Source organism: Drosophila subobscura, chromosome J (genome assembly GCF_008121235.1).
Source record: "Drosophila subobscura isolate 14011-0131.10 chromosome J, UCBerk_Dsub_1.0, whole genome shotgun sequence".
NCBI classification, from domain to species: Eukaryota; Metazoa; Arthropoda; class Insecta; order Diptera; family Drosophilidae; genus Drosophila; species Drosophila subobscura.
Genome location: NC_048532.1, coordinates 13,899,400 through 13,916,330, shown reverse-complemented (window position 1 = coordinate 13,916,330; position 16,931 = coordinate 13,899,400). Strand labels below are relative to the sequence as shown.

The window sequence follows — 16,931 nt, the reverse complement described above, 5'->3', positions numbered from 1 at the left end:
TTATTCCCAGTGGAGAATCAATTTGTAGCAAAGCAAAGATTCCTCCAGCTTCCGCTGGATAATCCAGCGCCAAAGTTGACTGAAATCTGAGCTTTAATTTAACACAAGAAAATACTGATACGCTTGCTTTGACAATTACTTTCCATGGCAGAAGAATACCGAGCCGAACAGTGGAGAGGCGGAGTTGAATCAGTTACTTTCAATTGAGTTATCTGCCTCGTCCTTAAGTACTCTCTGGGTCACGATTCAGTTGAACAGATTTCTCATATGCAGAGCACCACTTCCCACTCCAAGCTCCATTTTCATAGGGACACAAACATTCCAGTCCTGTTGTGCACTCGTATTTGTACATCTGTCAGTGGCGGCCACTTGTAGGGGCTGGGCTGGGCTGGGGAATTGACTAACGGTGCGAGGAATATTATTTATGGGCAGTGTGTGTGCATGCGACGCGACGCTCGTTTTGAATACATTAACCTGATTGCACACCACGATTGTATGCACAATACGCTGCCAAGTACTCACATATGCACGAGTATTGTTCATCATCTTTTGATTATCATAAAACATTTACTCTCGATGATATACGAGCAGTACTTGTGCCAGACACTACAAATATGCAATGTGGACATGAAAATGTATTAAACAAAAATATCAGGTATCAAATATAAGACTTATTTTTAATATACAAAGACAGGAAAGTTAAGTTTTAAACTGTAAAATATGCTCAAATGGCATTCAGTTCGATTTGATGATTTCCCAATGATTTCCACAGCCATTCCCATTGAGTTCAATGCCTTAAAAGTGCAGTTAGTAGCTAACAAAAAAAGAAAGCATTGAATTTCGATTTCCAGTTTCACGTATTTATGCATTTAGCAGCAGCACTTTTATTGCCAGCTCCTGGGGTGGCCAGGGCTAACAAACTGACCCTTACCTGGTGTTTCTGCTGGCTGGGTTGGGGCGTTCTCCAGCGTGCTATTACCATTGGCCAGTTTGTGTTAACTGCTGCCTGGGGCCTTCAGGGCTTTGGGAGTGTGTGCCGTTCGATACAAAATGTTGAATTCGTTAACCAAGTCGGGCACGCACGCGATAATCCCCATCCGCTGCACAGTGAACACTATCTGGCACGTCTTGCCTGAGGCAGAAATAATCAGAAAGCTAACCAAGAAATACAAGACAATCTTCATCATCCTTGCCTTGAGTAAATGTTGATTATGATTCTGTTGCTGCTTGGCTCACTGTGCCATAGATTTCCCTCACACAATGGAAGTTCTGAAGGTGTCAGCAGTGTGGCAACGAAATCTTTTTGCTTTGTGCTGGTAAAGTTTGTCTTTAACTTGGGAAATCATAGAATCGGCTGTAAACACCTTTTGGGCTAATATTCAAGGACCGACCCATACTTGTGTACATAAATAATTCAGTCGGAAATGAGTTCTTCTCGCGAGAAAGTAATTATGCCATCATCAGTTCAGTCGCTGCTCCCAGTCCGCTGGCAGTGGGGGTTGGAAGTCGAAGCCCAGTGCTTGTGGCATTAAGGGACGGGGTAATTAAAATGGCAAAAATAAATGCCTATTAAGAGCATTTACCAGTGATTGACACTTTAAGGCAATTTCCTGCCATAATTCCACGCCGCAAAATGGTACCTCAACGAAGTGTCGCCGCGACAGACCGACGCGGCCATGCGGCCACGGAGGCAAGCAAATGTCGAGCTATCGATTTATGGAAGAAGCGCACACTCAGCCAAGTCAAGGGGGAGAACCGTCACCGTCACCGTCTCCGTCTAACCCGCTTTAAAACTTTGCTGGCGCGGCTTGAAGCCCGTCCGTTGGGTCGTCTCGCCTCTCCCACTCCAGACACTTTAATTAAAGAACTTTATTTGAGTAGCGACATTTCGTGGGCAAAAGGATTTGTGCAATTCCTCATCTTGTGGAACCATGTGCAAATTATGCTTGTGTGTTCACAATAGGGAAAGGGTTGGCTGGAACAGCTTTAACAATGCAAAGCGGAATGAAAGGATGAAGATTGGTATGGCATGGGCGATGACTGCTGTTTTGCTACCCACTCCCCCAACCAAAGGGAACTGCAAGCAGAGGCATTTTGTATTAATTAATGTTAATCTGCACATTGTACATACATACATAGGTACTCCTCGTGCATATGTAATTACTGCAGTAATCCATTTAATGAATTTGTACACACCTGAAGCGCAGGCAAGCGGGGAAAATGGTTCAACTTTGTTCGCGGCTTGTTCATTAAAGCAAAGTTTTGCTGAGCTTATTGTCGTGGCAGCGGCAGCGCCAGCCAGCCCCATGTGTGTCTGTCTAGTCATGGTATTTGCGGTGTGGCATTGGTTGATTTCTGCTCCATCATGATGCAGACACGGTGCGGAGGGGTGGGAGGCGTAACGAAATCATGTTATGCAAATTATCATAATTCCCAAATGTCAGTCAAAAGAAGTTCGACATACAATCACTTTTTTTGGGGGTCATCCTGTGAACCTTTCTTGCAATCACATGCGAATATGTATCTGAAAATGTAAAAATGTATGCATGTACATTTCTTGACTAGACTTCCGCTTCAGGCATTTAGCAAATGGAATGAAACCAATCAACTTAATCAATTTACATTCATATGCAGCATGAATCAATTGGCATTACATACTTATGTTAATTCAATAATAGCGGTCTGGCTTAATGTTATGGTTGCCCCGTTAATGATATGCAATTGGAGCGACGCGACCAATTTGAGTGCAGTTAACATAATCGAAGGGTGGAAATATTGAATACTCTTACAGTAATCTACTGACATAGTGGTAGTAGTACAAGTGCACACGTACATTAATAATTGAGAGTGAGAAATAAATAGCTGAGAGAACAATTGGAGGCGCGATCAGCGGCTGAGACTGCTGCGTAGTTGCTCTCTCCGCTTGATGAGCAATAGAGAGAGAGGGAGCATGAGCTTTAATGGCCGAAGCTTTAGTTACTCTTTCGTCGGATCAGCACTAACAGCGTTGGATTAATTCTGTATACATGATGTCTCATCACAACCGTAATACCCGCTGCTAGGGTATCAAAACAGCTGTAAAACACGATCGGCAGTAAATAAAAGTAGCAAATATTGCAATGTATGCCTTCAAAGACGAACAAACGTATATTCTGATTAGATTGAGTGGAAAATAAAGCTCCAGAAGACTGTAAATACAGCAGAACACACCCGATAATCGCGCGAGTGGCCAGTGACCAGCAAAGTTTGTGTGTTGCCATGAGTGAGGAGACTCTTGATAAGTCCGTGCTGTGCGTGGGCTGCACCGTCATCGATTTTGTGACAATCACTGGCAGCTACCCCAAGGAGGACACTGATCGACGCTGCCTGGACGGGTTCTGGCAGCGTGGCGGCAATGCCTCGAATGTGTGCACTGTCTTGGGTGTGCTGGGGTCAAAGGTGGACTTCTTCGGCATGCTGAGCACATCGGATGCGTTTCGAGTGCTGCTAGAGGATCTGCAACGGCGGAATATCGGCACGAGCCACTGCCCGCACACGGACAAAGATCCACCGTTCTCATCGGTGATACTTGCCCAAGATACCGGCACGCGCACCATCATCCACTGCAACAAGAACTATCCGCAAGTCACTTGGGAAGACTTCAAGAAGATCGATCTCTTGCGCTACGGCTGGGTCCACTTTGAGGCTCGAAATGTCGCAGAGACCTCCAGGATGATGGCGAGCATTGTGGAGCACAATCGAGTCAGCGGCGAACGCATCATCATATCCCTAGACTTTGAGACTTTGTACGAACAAAACCTGCAGCTGTGCTATCCCTGCGACTTTGTGGTGTTCTCCAAGGAACTGGCCAGCCAGCGGGGCTGGAAGAGCCCAAGGGAAACCTGCGAATCTCTTGCCGCAGACCTGTCTCTGCAGGGCACACGAACACCGCCAGTGATCATCTGTCCCTGGGGCAGTGCAGGCGCTGTCTGCCTGGACGCCAGTGGCAACTACTACGAGCTGCCGCCGTACAAGCCCCAACAGGTGGTGGACACACTGGGCGCAGGCGATAGCTTCATGGCTGGCTTCATATACGCCGCCCACAAGCACAAGCGGGATCTAGCTGAGGCTGTGGACTTTGCCAATCGTGTGGCCAGCCACAAAATCACCGAATTCGGCTACGATCACATAGGAGAGCTGAGCTTGACCTAGAAACTAATGGGGGGAAAACCCTCAGAGACCAGAAATCCTTCCCCATTTTCGTTGAAAGTTTCCTGCTGCTTCCTTGAGGAAGTCAGCGCTTATATATTTTCACAAATTTTATAAACTTGTCAAAGTCATTACGAATATATGTATGCATGTATGTATGTATTACGATTATATGTTTTTAGCAGCGACCGATGCGGCGGCCTGCTGCAACTCAGCCGCCCTGCACTGACCGTATCCAGCAATCTTAGTGGGGAGCATGGCAGGATGATTGTTACTGCTCCGCAAGCGAATGCCCAGTGGCTGTCTATGTGAACTTCATAAAGTCTGCTCGCTGGTCGTCCATGTCCGAGCCGATGGCCGAGGAGTGTATGCCAATGCCGCTCGAAGCCCCGCTCTGCTGCTGACTGTTGTTTGCTTCGGTGAGCTGTGGAGAGGATAAAAAGCGCTTTTAGCATTCATTTTCCTTAGTGATGCCCAGGGACTTACCTTAGCCCGCAGGCGCTTTATCGTGCGCAGTCGTTCCAGCCAGTTGGAGGCATACGGATTCTGTTTCTGCACACTCTGATAGACAAGCGAGGCAAGCTGAAAGACACCGCAACAGTCAGTTAGCTGCTAAATTCGTTCATTAAGTGCCTCTACTCACATTTGCATGCAGCGCCATTTGACGGGCGAGCAGCGGAGCGCTGCGATCGGACACAATCCTCGGCTGTGGATGGCAGACGAACTTTGATATCTCGGAGCGAGCCTTCACGTACACCCGATTCGAGTTCAGCTCCAGCGGCTCGACAATCACACAAGCGTAGTTGAATTGGCCCTGGAAAGGAGACAGTTAGTGAACCACTTTCGGGCTGGCTGGTGGCACTTACGGATATGGTGTTCAGGTTATATTCCTCGCCGCTTTCGTTGTAAATGATCTTGACGAAATCGTTGCCAATGTGGCCCTTCTTCTCGTTGCAGTTGGGATCGTCCTTCAGCTTGGTGGGCATCAGCGTGGCCACGTGAAAGGTCACCTGCAGAATGTCATCCTTCCAGATGTACGCAAACTTCCCATCGGCCCCGTTCCTGTCGAGCCCAATGAAGAGATTGTTCTGCTCGGCCTCCTTCAGGCTGACCAGCGTGCCGATGTTGCGCAGGAACTCTATGTAGCGCGTGCTGCCGTGCGAATTGCGCAGGATTTCGACCTCGTTATTGCACTGCCCCTGGCCCACGTACAGCACACCGATCTTGTGCGTCTCGAAGGGCGGCACGAGGTCGAACAGCGTCACGGCATTCGAATGCTCGGGCCCCAGCTTCAGCGGCATTTCCGTGACCCCCAGCGATCCCGTGCTGTACAGCTGCAGGAACACAAAACTCGGGTTCATGCACAGCTTGGCATTAATCGGCGGCTTGGCGGGACCAAAGTTGCGGAAGCTGCTGGCCGGCGGGGGACGTGCCTTGCCATTGATCACCTCCCGCACCGTCGAGATGGTCTTTGAGCGTCCCCTCATCATGTCGCCGTTGCCGTTGCCATTGTTGCCATACTCCGAGCTGCCGCCCACATTCGTGCCATTGCTGCCGCTGCTGCTGGACTTGGCCACGCCCTGCATTTGCTGCTGCGGAGCACCAGAAGCGCCGCCGAAGCTTGTGATCTTGTTCGCTGCCAGCAGCGGTGACTGTTTCACGGCAGGCACTGCGGCAGTCGCAGTCGGACCAGGCGCTGGCGACAACGGAGGTTTGGCTGCCGAAACCTGCAAAGCCGGAGCCGTGGGCAGGGCAGCGGCACCATGCTGACTGCTGACGTCGTCCGCCGAATGCTGCTTGGGTGGCAAGGTGCCGCTCTCCGGCTGCAGATCTTGGACAACCTGCGGAGGCGTGGAGCCAGCTATCTCCTCCGGAATGGCCTCGCAGCTGACACGCATATCCTTCGTGCTGTACTGGACACTCTTCTTCTTCAGCGTGAGCTGGCTCTGCGGCTCATCCGCCACCTTGACTGGCTCCTGGGACAACGGCGCCGGTTTGGCAGTCAGGAACGCCAGCCGCCAGCTGGAGCTCATCTCTGGGCTGGAGTTGACGCGACGCACGGGATTGCGGGCCCGGTTCTGCGCATCCTCAAACGCCAGCGAGTCGTCGTCTGCCTCGCCGTCGCTCACACTCCCGCAGAGAGCTGCCTCCTTGCCGCGTTTGCCAGGTGCGGTTACACGTGGTATGGGAATCGCTGCAGTGCCCGAGGGACCACCACCATTGCCATTGCCATTGCCATTCCCATTGCCGTTGCCGTTGCCACTGCCAACACCGCCAACCGAATGAATCTCCTCCTGGCGCTGCAGCGCTCGGGCTTTGGGTGGAGCTACAGCCGCACTTGGTTGTGGCTCCACGGCCTGTTCTTCTGGAGCTTCCTGTTCCCCATCTGCTTCTGGTTGCGGCTGCCCCGGCACTGTGCTGTCGTGCAGAGTGCTGTCCGGCCCAAACACTCCCCCGTAGGCCGTGGGCAGGAAGAGCGACACGACATTGTTGAAGGGCAGATCCTGTCCGAAGCAGTCGTTGGTGATGGGGTTCTGGATGCGAGTAATCCACGAGATGTTGCCAGTCGGACGCCGGATGAAGATCTCCGCCCAGCCGGTGCACGCCCGCACACAGACCGGCTGCTGGACGACAGATCCCGCGGGGCTCATGCTGGCCGAGGACTGCGACAAGGAGTTGCCCAGCAGCGAGGTGTTGCTTCCCGTGTGTGGTCCGTCGCCAAGTCCTCCGCCCAGGGCCTCGGGATTGGAGCCCCGACGCGACAGCGCATCCAGCGAGGCTGTCGAGCTGTTGGAGATCTGTCTGTGCGGATGGCCTGTGGCCGCCGAGTTGGACGAGGAGGAGGAGGTGAGCTCGGTGCTGCCGGCCGACTCGTTGCCGCTGCTATGCTGCAGGCTCACCTTCGTGTATCGTCGCTCTCGCTCAGGCGAGAGCGGTGCCGTTGCGTCGCTGAGGCTCTTCGAGTTGAGGCTGATGCTGGGCGCTTTGCCCAGCTGTGCGCACCGCTCGCAGAGGCCGCTGCGCGTGGGTGCGGAGGGGCAGCCGGAGGTGGTGATTGTCACCAGATTGTTGCCCACCAGCCAGGTCTGCGAGACGCCATCCTTCAGCAGAAACTCGGCTGCTGGCAAACTGCAAGAGAACCAATAAAAAGGGGCTTAAAAGGGAGCCTTGAGAGGCATCTTCTCTGCGTACCGCTTGGGTGGCGACGGACACGGCGAGAAGGTGTGACGGGCGAGGAAATCGAAGCAGGTCTCCGCCAGCTCCGTGTGAAAGTTCCGCAGGCCATTGTTCATCTTTGGCCGCATTTCGGGATCATTTCGGGTGGTGGCATTCTTCCGACTGCCCCGCTCCGTGAGGCTGGTGCTGCGCTTGCGACTGGACGAGTCCTCGTTCAGGGAGTTCAGGTTGACAATGTCGTTGGACAGCATCTTGGCATTCGACTGCATCGACTGCGGGGATGGGGAGTGAATCAGAAAGAGTAGATCAAGGAGTCTGGGTCCCCCACTTACGCTCTTGATGTAGTTCACGCAGTTCTTGCGCAGCTCCAGCTTGCACTTGAGGAACCAGCCGGCAATGACGTGGTGGGCCAGCGACACTGTGTAGTGGTCGTAGCGATGCGGCTTCGTGTACGGCAGTGAAATGGCAAACACGTACATGTTGTGCATGGACGTGAAGTTGGTGAAGAGATGCTTCGACAGGTGGATCAGCACTGCCCAAAAGAATAGAGGGTAAAAGTCCGTGGGATATGCCATTTACTTACGCGACAGAAACTCCAGCACGGGAATGGCCAGCGTGTTCGTGTCGGACATCTTGCTCATCTGCAGCAGCACCTCCGGCAGCTTGCGCATCAGCGACTCGGGCATCTCCAGTATCAGGATGGTCATCGTGTTGATGCACACGCTGGCAATGCCAGTCAGCACGCGCGCATTGAGGGCCGTGATGATGCTGTAGTGATGCGGCGGCTGCAGGCACTCGTGGTAGATCACCAGCGAGGCAATGGCCGGCAGCACGAGAGCGTGAAACTCATCGGTGGAGCGCCTGAATTTGTTGTTGCTGACCGAATTGATTTTGAACAGCGTGTTGGCCAGCTCGTCGATGTCGTTGCCTTGGATGAGCGCCTTGTTCTGCAGCATCTTGGGCAGCTCCTTGATGACCAGCTCGAACACCTGAAAGTCCGTGTCCTGCTCCAGGCACCGCACAATCAGCTTGCAGACGCGTCGTATGGATATCGCAGTGGCATGCGCCTGCGGCAGCAGCGGCGAGTCAATGCCCAAATAGTGGCTGAACTTCACAGCCTCCTTTCCGCCCGTTTCCGGATAGCCGATGTGGTAGGAGGCATTAGCCCGAGCCTTGAGTATCCAGGTGAATATCTAGGGGATAAGCTGAATTAGATAGAAAGCCAGACCAGGTGTTGCTTTACTCACTTTCAGACGCACAATGCTGGTCTGCTCGAAGATCTTGGGCCAATCGTAGTGCAGCTCGAGGTGCTCCAGCAGAATGTTGAATATTTTCATGGCATGTGCAGCCGGCAGGCGGTGCAGCTTAGCGGCAAACACCTTGACCAACCCATCGACGGCAGCAATGATGTCCGCCACCTCCGACTCATTCTTGATTATGGCCACCGACCCCTCCAGCAGAGGCGTCCCAGAGTCGGCAGCGGCCAGGTGTCGCATGTGCTCGAAGGGACGATTAATGAGCGCCTCAAGCGTGTCCAGCAGATCCACACACCGCTTGGTGTCGCAGTGCAGGGCAAAGTTGGACAGAGCCCGCGCCACGGCCACGCGCACCTGCACACTGGGCTCCTGATGGATCTGCGCCAGATGGGTGAGGACCACACGATTGAGTATCTCCTCCTCGTAGCAGGCGCGGTTCTGGTCCATGATGCGCACCAGCGACTCGATCGTCTTGATGCGTACATTCACATTGGCCATGCGGTAGTAGCGACGGATGAAATGCGTCAGCACCTGCAGCCACTCCGGCCGTGTGGCATTGACCTGACGCGATCGATACTCGATCAGGGCTAGGACAGAGGCTTCTGGCCGCCTCTCTGCCACACGCTCGATGAGGTCGTAGATGCGATCGACGTTGCCCAGTATCTGAGATCGATCCTGCTTCAGCAGCTTCTCGATGCAGTCGATGTTCTCGTGGAAATTGATCTGCAGAGGCTGCAGGCGCTCCTTGTTCATGCCCGAGACCTCTGTGTGGATGGAACAACCATTAATATCAGACATAAAAGTACCCATTAAGCGTGTGCCTACCGTAGAACTCAATGTTGCTCACAATCGCCGACATAATGTCACAGATTCTGTCCCAAATGATCTCCGAGAGGCCCGTCTTGTTGATCACCTTGCGCACGCTGAGTATCACCTCGAATGTGACGATCACCTGTCGACTATCCAGTGCCTACAAATAGTCACACAAAACAGTAACACATTTAATCATGGACAGTACAAATAGTGGCACTTACACGCAGGAAACCAGTGAGCACATTCGTCGCATACGCCATCGATGAGACCTGGAAAATGATGTTCGAGCAAAAGATGTTCATTGTCAGGTGGAAGACAGCTCCGCGCAGCAGCTGCGCATCGTCGTAGAGGGATCGATCGTTGAGGATGCTGAACATTATCTTCATGGAATGATAGCCCAGCTGGGTGCCCAGCAGATTCTTCATTATCTGCAAGGAATAAGTGAGAGTGGTGAGAGTTCTCCCGAAATTTTGTCATAGTGTTTTCAATCATTTCTATAGTTATTTTTGGCAGAGATTCTACTCCAAATTCAGGATGAAAAAACAAATCGTTCGGGAGTTCACTACGGTCAAGAAGGTGCGCTACTTGCCACGGCAGCCATCGCCCCCGCCACAGCCACCGCCACCGCCGCCACGCCAGGTGCTCGTGGTGGGTAGCTGCACCTTGGATCTGGTCACGGTTTGCGAGGTTCATCCCACGGCCGGCGTGGATCAGCGCACCAGCGAGGGATGCTGGCGGCGGGGCGGCAGCGCCTCCGATATGTGCAGCGTTCTGCGTCGCCTGGGCACGCCTTGCGAGTTCCTTGGGCGACTGAGCAGAGCCAGTGCCTTCGAGGAGCTGTTGACCAGCTTCCACTCGATGGGCATCGACATTTCGCACTGCCCAATGTCAGCCCAGCAGCCGCCGCATCGCAGCATCATCACCATACGCGGCAGCGAGACGCACACCATCCTGGAGTACTCGAATCGAAGGCAGGAGCTCACCTTCCAGCAGTTCCTCGGGGCCATCGACTACCAGCGGTACTCGTGGGTGCACTTCGAGTGCCGCAATCCCATGGAAACGGTGCGCATGATACGCGCCGTGCGCGCCTTCAACGAGCGCTGCCCGGAGGCGAGAATCATCCTTTCCGCGGATCTGGGCAGCCTGAAAAAGCCCAGCCTGATGGTGGCCGATCTGGTGGATTATGTGTTTGTCCGCAAGCAGCTCAAGCAGACTTACTCGTACATGAACGGCCACGAGACGGTATGGGCTGTACGCGACGGACTGCGTCAAGTGTGTGCTGAATGGGAGAAAGATCAGCCACGGAAGACGCCCCATCCCACGCAGGGCATCCCGCCCGTGGACACAAACCTCTGCCCGGGGGTGTCACAGAACGGCCCCACAATTATCTACAACAACTATGCGGAGGGCGCCAGCTGCCTGCTGCCCGACGACACCTTCTTCAAGGTGGGACCGCACACGCCGCAAAAGATTGTGGACGCGATCGGTGAGAATGAGACGTTCGCGGCGGCGGTAATCTATGCCCTGCTGGAGGCAAAGCTGCGGCTGCGCGACGCCCTGGAATATGGCACTCGGGCGGCCGTCTTCAAGGTGCAACAGAACGGATTCGATGGTCTGCGCTGCCTGCCCAAGGATCTCATTGGATGCTACTACGCCTAAGCGATGGAGTAACTGAGCGACTGAGTTCATGACCAAACTGGGTTATCAAGCATCAAGCGCTGCTCTAAGCAAGACTTTTGGCCTTGAGTGAGGCTGGAAAAACACCCAAGCGCTGAGGAATCAAAGTGTACAGATTCATTGATCGTTGTTTAGTTAATCATCCATCTGGCAGCATGTTGCGGCTGTCGATAAGAAGTCCCGCAGAATGTGTAATTCTCTGATAAGACGGTGCTGTGTCTGTGGATGGATGGATGGGGGGTTCCATTGCAAATGCCAAATTAGATATTGACTGGAGGGAATTTTCATTAGCATTAATAATCGAATGTCAATGCAATCTCGGAAGCGATTGCCACAAAAGCGATGATGTGATTCGTCTTGTGGGGGACATAAAAGGGTGCCCGGAGTCAAACCAGTGCCGCATTCGCTATTCGAAGCGCAACAAGAGACTAATTCAAATGGAGAGTGAGTGTGGAGGAGGGAACAGGAGACATTCGGATACTAAACCAGAGCTTGTTTGCTTGCAGATCGTTCAATGCTGATTCTACTGCTACTGGCGGTGAGTGTGGCGAGTGGCAGTGCTTCGCATGACCCGAGAATCGCCGCTTTGTGCCGGCTTTCGACCGCCTGGAGACTGCTGCCCGATGAGCGACACTGCGGCAGGTTCTATGTCTGCACCGGCGATGCGGAGGATGCCTACCAGGAGTTCAGCTGTCCGCTCGACTATCGCTTTAGCGCCGAGCAGGGTATCTGTGTGCCCGGTGCCTGCAGCGAGGTGACCAGCTCCTGCAACGCTTCCACCAGTGCGGAGCGCATACCGAGCGACTGCACCCGCTACCGCCGCTGCACGCCAGCCGGCGCCTACTCAGTGGCGCGATGCGTCACTGGCAGCTACTTTGACACCGGACGACGCGCCTGCCTGCCAGTGGCCGTGACGGCCGCTCACCAGTGCAGCTGTCTGCTGCCGGACCACGCCACGGTGGCCAATCCGAGCGACTGCGAGACCTACTACCGCTGCGAGAGCGGCGAGGCGGTGCTCGTTCAGTGCCCTGCGGGCCAATACTTTGAGAGCAGCGTGGGCAGCTGTCTGCCGGACACGACTGGCATCTGTTTCGAGAGGCCCACATTTCCGCCGTTCCTTACGGACCACGCGCTCGCCCTGGACGAGTGCATCAGCACTGGCAGCCGGCTGGCGCCCCACAGCAGGGACTGCGGCCGCTACTTTGTCTGTGCGGACAAGCGTGTCCTCGAGATGAGGTGTCCCAGGGGCCAGTACTTTGATGCGGTGCACCATTACTGCGCCCTGGACCTCGCCAGCGAGTGTCAGCGACCTGAGAGCGAGGCGAAGACTCTCGAGGTGACAGAGACGGCGGCGATAGCGAAGAAACCACCGCCACCACCAGAACGGGAAGTCGCCGCGAGCTACGATAAATTCTCGTCAAAGTTTGTTTCGTTTTGAGACATTTAAAGTACTTAATAAAAATATTAGAAGATCCACATCACCATCGTCTCAGAGAGAAAGAGAGAGAGAGATGCCTTGCTGCATGCCAAACAGGATCACCAATCGGACAGAACAACTTCTTTGACCTCTAAATCTATGTAAATCTCACCTTGTGGGAGGACGGGCAGTAGCTCAAACAGTCGACAACCCGACACAGCGTGATGATGCACTGTGGAAGCGGCTCGCTGGGGAATATGGTGTAGCCAATGACCATCTCTAGAATGGTGAGGCACTGCAGGCCGATGTCGACGTCGGTGACGGTGCAGCTCAATTCGCAGGCATTCCTGGGCAGAGGGGAGAAACTTAAGCACTTGGCATACGCTGAGAATATGTTCGACAAGATCACCCACTGTACGATTCCAACGAGAATGTCTTTGTCCAGATGGGCTGCATTAAACTTGATCAGATTGACCAGCATGTCCAGGTACGGGCACAGGAGATTGGCCTCTGTTATTGCTGGGATCCACAGCAGCATGAATTTGCCAATCTGCCAATTGACGAAAGGAAATTAAGTTAAGAGTTCTCCAAGCACATGGTTCATGGTTACCTTTTCTTCAAAGTTTGTGATATTCTTTCCGTTTTCCGTAAGTGTGTCCAGCAGCTCGAGTAGGTGCCGCAGGTCCTCCCGCGCCTCGTGGTTCTGGATGACCAGAAAGAACTTCTCCCGCATGAGAGTGAGGTTCTTGTACTGTGTGTGAATGAGTCGCTTGTAGAAGCTCAGGGCAATCTGTCGCGTTTCCGCCGGCTTGTTCGGCACTATGAGATCGTTTGTGAGATTCCACAGGTTGGTAATGGAAGTCTGTGGGGACGGAAGATAGCTTTAGTACTGATTTCGATCCCTGTCGTCTGCCTGCTACATACCTCATCCAAGTTGAAGTTGTTCAGCGTGTCGCCCAGCTCCTTGAGAATCTTGCACCGCTGTGCGACGGGCTGTTCCGGGCGCAGCTCCCGCTCGTATGGCCGCAGCTCTCTCTCGTATGGCCGCAGTCTGGTCTCCCCTGCATTTCCTGTGCAAAACGCAGCATTAATACAAATAAATAAGAAGGGCCCGAAGACGGTGGTGCTCTACCCAACAATTGGAGTGTTCATTACCTGTCGGTATGTGTTTGATAAAATTTTTGAACTTTGACTTGTTGTTGGAGCTCATGGTGGATCGTTCTCTGGGCGGTGGTCGGTAAAACAGCTAGCTGCGTGCACAATTTTTAGTTCTTTTCGATTCTAATAACAATTTACAGCCAACAGCTGCTGCTGCATGCAGTGTGACCGCGGACTTATCGATAAAATAACCGCCCGACCCTCGAAAAGAAACCGAAGCATACCTTCTCCTTTTCAAAATAAACAGTACATATAGACCCGTTGAAAATCATATTCCGCGATTTTGCCATTCTATTTAATATTACCAGCTAGTTTGCACTCTCAGTCTTCAGTAGTAAGGCCTATTTCCATTAATTAATGTTAAAGTTCCGTTTTCCAGGCTGATTTTGTGCTGCTAGTTGCCATGTACACAGTGGATGAAATTGTCACGGAGGCACCTAGCGGCGAACCCGGCAACTACATGCCTACAAAATGTAAATCTACATTATCGCCATGTACACAGTGGATGAAATTGTCACGGAGGCACCTAGCGGCGAACCCGGCAACTACACGTCTTCAAAATGTAAATCTACATAGTTTTTACAGGGGTGCGTTAGCACAACAAGGTGAGTCCAAAGCTTGCTTTAGTGAAACACATCTCAGAAAGTTGCAAGTTTTCGAAACAATATAATAAAAGGAAGTCATGCAGACCAATCAAAATGTGGAGATTTGATTTGTGCATCGAATAAAATTATAAGTTAAGCGCAAAAAGAGCTAACTGGCTTGTAATACTAATCGGAGTATCAAAATCGAGGAAAAGGATTAAGGATGTATTGTTTTTTCCGGTATATTTTGTAAATGAAAAGTGTATCTTGGTATATTTGTCGAGGGTCGTACAGCATATTTTATTGATAAATAGACGGTCACACTGAAAGCATCTGTGAAAAAAATGAACTTTTCGGAACTTTTTTTTACCTAAATTTTAAACATTTCAACAAAAATAAGTCATAAATACTAGTGAATATTGTGGAGAATTTATTGATTAATCGGATAAAATTATAGTTTTAGCGCAAAGACTCCTACCTTGCTAGTAATATTAAATAGAACACCAAAATCGAGGAAAATTATTTAAGATTTACGGTATATTTACAGTATATTTTGAAAATGCAAGGCCATCTTTTGGTATATTATTCGAGGGTCGTGCGGTATATTTTATCGATTCATTTTCGGTCACACTGGACGCGTCTGTGAACAAAAAAATAATTTTAGTTTTTTGAACCTTGAAAAATTCTATTCATCTTAACTAAGCGGCGCATCTAAGCGTCTAGTTTCTCTGCCACATTCTAAAGTTTTCACCCGTTTTCCTCCCGCGATTGCACAGCTTCGTCAGTGTAACTTTTTCGTTGCTTTCCGCGCTCGCTAATTGGCAAACCAGACCCACGGAAAAGTACATACGCAAAAGGAACAAGAAGAACAAAAGGAGGAAAACAACAGTTAGTCGTCAAATCTGCGAAGCGCGTCTGACAGAGCTAGGAATAAGCTCTATTCACACACAACACACAACCAAACTTGCAGGTATGTACATACATATGTAATAGATTAACGCAATATTTGAACATCAGATTATTACCCTTATATTTGCGTGCAGTCGCCGACGACGTCGTCGCGTCGTCCATATATCACCAAAGTAAAGTAGTCTTATTTGGCTGCGTTTGCGTGTGTGTAAGCGAACTTTTGCCTTCCTGCCATCTACTTGTGTGCATGTGTGTGTATGTGTCATGAAATGCAATTTTTATTTGGCATTTTTCGCGCCTCAGGTTCCAGGCGTATTGCTCTTGATTTCTATACCCGGTGCCTCCAGGGCACACATGGTACTCGTACAGTATGATACAGGTTATCGTGTAGCAGAGAAACGCAACACCCATGGATGCCCTTTTCCAAGTGACAAATAGTGTCAGAAATTACAGTTGGACTGGCCAGTACCTGCTGTGATCAGGTTACCGGGTATCCATATGTCGAGTCACTCGACTATAACGTTCTCTGATTGTTTTGGGGAAACAGCGCCGCCATTTTTGACAAGTTCTCATCGCAAAACATTAGTCGGAATAATTTTCAGTTTCAATCACTTGCTAATCCGCGATTCATTGTGTTTTCAAAACCAGATTACCATGAGCTCCACGGAGGATAACAACAGCCCGGCCACCACGCCCCAGGAGGGTGAGGCCCCTGAGCAGACCAATCCCAGGGATCTGGAGAAGATTGAGGAGGAGAAGCTCAAGTCAAAGTACTCGAGCGGCATGCGTGTGCCCGGAGGCCACTCTGCGTTCCTCCAGAAGCGTCTGCAGAAGGGGGTAAGTGTGCCATGTGCCGATGCCCCATGGTTCGTCTCACATAATCGTTGTCTCTGTCCCTTCTGCAGCAAAAGTTCTTCGATTCGGGCGACTATCAGATGGCCAAGCAGAAGGGTGGCAGCGTCAAGCAGGTCTTTGCCAACAAGGTGTCCACCGGCGAAGCCATACCAACGCCCGAGACCGTGCCGGCACGCAAAACCTCGATCATTCAGCCCTGCAACAAGTTCCCAGCGACGAGCTAAGCTCTCGTAAGCTGCCACCACCAAGCACCCAAACAAACACATCCCCCCCAAACGCTAAACACTAACCCAGCAGCAGCCCACCCCTCAAATGCTCCCAATATCTTATCTTAAATTCTATTGCTAATTGCGGCGCACTTTCGGCACAACTATGAGATTTCGCGTAAGTTTCAATTGGTCTAAATTGTATCCCCCACAAAAAGAGTTGCTCCCCGAACCTTATTAATGTTTAAGTGAAACTATTGCATATTCCTTTGGTTAAACATCCATACACACCTACTTGTTTACCCAAAATCTCAAGATCAAGTCATTTCTCATGCCAAGGAAGTTGGGCAGCACGGAGCTTGTTGCAGAACATTCATATAATGTACCCCAATCTGCGTAACATTATCTTAACTTGCCCAGATTGGATGTAGCCTTAAGTATTACCAGCATAATAAACATAAGTTGGAGCCAGCAAGCTACATTTTTCTCGTATTGTAAGACCTCCCAGAAGGCACAAGTCTCGTTCAAGCTTGCCGAATTCAATTTTTAATGCGAAAACCAAACTGTCGAAATAGAATCTGTTGTAAATGAGGCCAATTATATGGCATTATAATGAACTAAAATAAAAAATCCTGTTCGTACTACCACATTTAAGTGTTATTAGATTAAACTTGTAGTCTCAGTACGGGAA

General features: G+C 51.2%; 5 protein-coding genes across 5 annotated transcripts; 4 read left to right on the top strand and 1 right to left on the bottom strand.

The window, feature by feature from the left end:
• The first annotated feature begins 3,038 nt into the window (after positions 1 to 3,038).
• LOC117894766 (ketohexokinase) lies at positions 3,039 to 4,201 on the top strand. The gene has a single exon (XM_034801984.1). It carries the CDS (start codon positions 3,259 to 3,261, stop codon positions 4,189 to 4,191), a length of 933 nt encoding a protein of 310 aa, XP_034657875.1. The 5' UTR covers positions 3,039 to 3,258; the 3' UTR covers positions 4,192 to 4,201.
• Positions 4,202 to 4,469: 268 nt separating this feature from the next.
• On the bottom strand, positions 4,470 to 13,842 carry LOC117894744 (tuberin). The gene is made up of 15 exons (XM_034801946.1): positions 13,684 to 13,842; positions 13,453 to 13,598; positions 13,139 to 13,390; positions 12,942 to 13,078; positions 12,701 to 12,875; positions 9,656 to 9,862; positions 9,447 to 9,591; positions 8,613 to 9,385; positions 7,949 to 8,558; positions 7,698 to 7,897; positions 7,381 to 7,637; positions 5,055 to 7,317; positions 4,832 to 5,002; positions 4,675 to 4,770; positions 4,470 to 4,612 (listed from the first exon to the last, which is right to left on the bottom strand). Exons 1-15 carry the CDS (start codon positions 13,736 to 13,738, stop codon positions 4,493 to 4,495), a joined length of 5,607 nt encoding a protein of 1,868 aa, XP_034657837.1. The 5' UTR covers positions 13,739 to 13,842; the 3' UTR covers positions 4,470 to 4,492.
• On the top strand, positions 9,933 to 11,120 carry LOC117894758 (ketohexokinase). Its single transcript, XM_034801975.1, has one exon. The coding sequence runs from the start codon at positions 9,969 to 9,971 to the stop codon at positions 11,091 to 11,093; it is 1,125 nt and encodes a 374-aa protein (XP_034657866.1). The 5' UTR covers positions 9,933 to 9,968; the 3' UTR covers positions 11,094 to 11,120.
• Positions 11,198 to 12,580, top strand: LOC117894757 (peritrophin-48). Its single transcript, XM_034801974.1, has 3 exons — positions 11,198 to 11,336; positions 11,371 to 11,555; positions 11,618 to 12,580. Exons 1-3 carry the CDS (start codon positions 11,299 to 11,301, stop codon positions 12,547 to 12,549), a joined length of 1,155 nt encoding a protein of 384 aa, XP_034657865.1. The 5' UTR covers positions 11,198 to 11,298; the 3' UTR covers positions 12,550 to 12,580.
• A 1,043-nt stretch (positions 13,843 to 14,885) lies between the features above and the next one.
• On the top strand, positions 14,886 to 16,887 carry LOC117894777 (alpha-endosulfine). Its single transcript, XM_034802003.1, has 3 exons — positions 14,886 to 15,240; positions 15,828 to 16,016; positions 16,085 to 16,887. Exons 2-3 carry the CDS (start codon positions 15,834 to 15,836, stop codon positions 16,256 to 16,258), a joined length of 357 nt encoding a protein of 118 aa, XP_034657894.1. The 5' UTR covers positions 14,886 to 15,240; positions 15,828 to 15,833; the 3' UTR covers positions 16,259 to 16,887.
• The last annotated feature ends 44 nt before the right edge of the window (positions 16,888 to 16,931 follow it).

Coding starts and splice junctions, on each gene's coding strand:
- LOC117894766 (XM_034801984.1), top strand. CDS start 3,259: ATGAGTGAGGAGACTCTTGATAAGTCCGTGCTGTGCGTGGGCTGCACC.
- LOC117894758 (XM_034801975.1), top strand. CDS start 9,969: ATGAAAAAACAAATCGTTCGGGAGTTCACTACGGTCAAGAAGGTGCGC.
- LOC117894757 (XM_034801974.1), top strand. CDS start 11,299: ATGTGTAATTCTCTGATAAGACGGTGCTGTGTCTGTGG. Junction 11,337..11,370: donor AGACGGTGCTGTGTCTGTGG/ATGGATGGATGG, acceptor TGCAAATGCCAA/ATTAGATATTGACTGGAGGG. Junction 11,556..11,617: donor GAGACTAATTCAAATGGAGA/GTGAGTGTGGAG, acceptor GTTTGCTTGCAG/ATCGTTCAATGCTGATTCTA.
- LOC117894744 (XM_034801946.1), bottom strand. CDS start 13,738: ATGAGCTCCAACAACAAGTCAAAGTTCAAAAATTTTATCAAACACATA. Junction 13,391..13,452: donor ACAACTTCAACTTGGATGAG/GTATGTAGCAGG, acceptor CCGTCCCCACAG/ACTTCCATTACCAACCTGTG. Junction 7,638..7,697: donor GCGTGAACTACATCAAGAGC/GTAAGTGGGGGA, acceptor CCATCCCCGCAG/TCGATGCAGTCGAATGCCAA.
- LOC117894777 (XM_034802003.1), top strand. CDS start 15,834: ATGAGCTCCACGGAGGATAACAACAGCCCGGCCACCACGCCCCAGGAG. Junction 16,017..16,084: donor AGAAGCGTCTGCAGAAGGGG/GTAAGTGTGCCA, acceptor TCCCTTCTGCAG/CAAAAGTTCTTCGATTCGGG.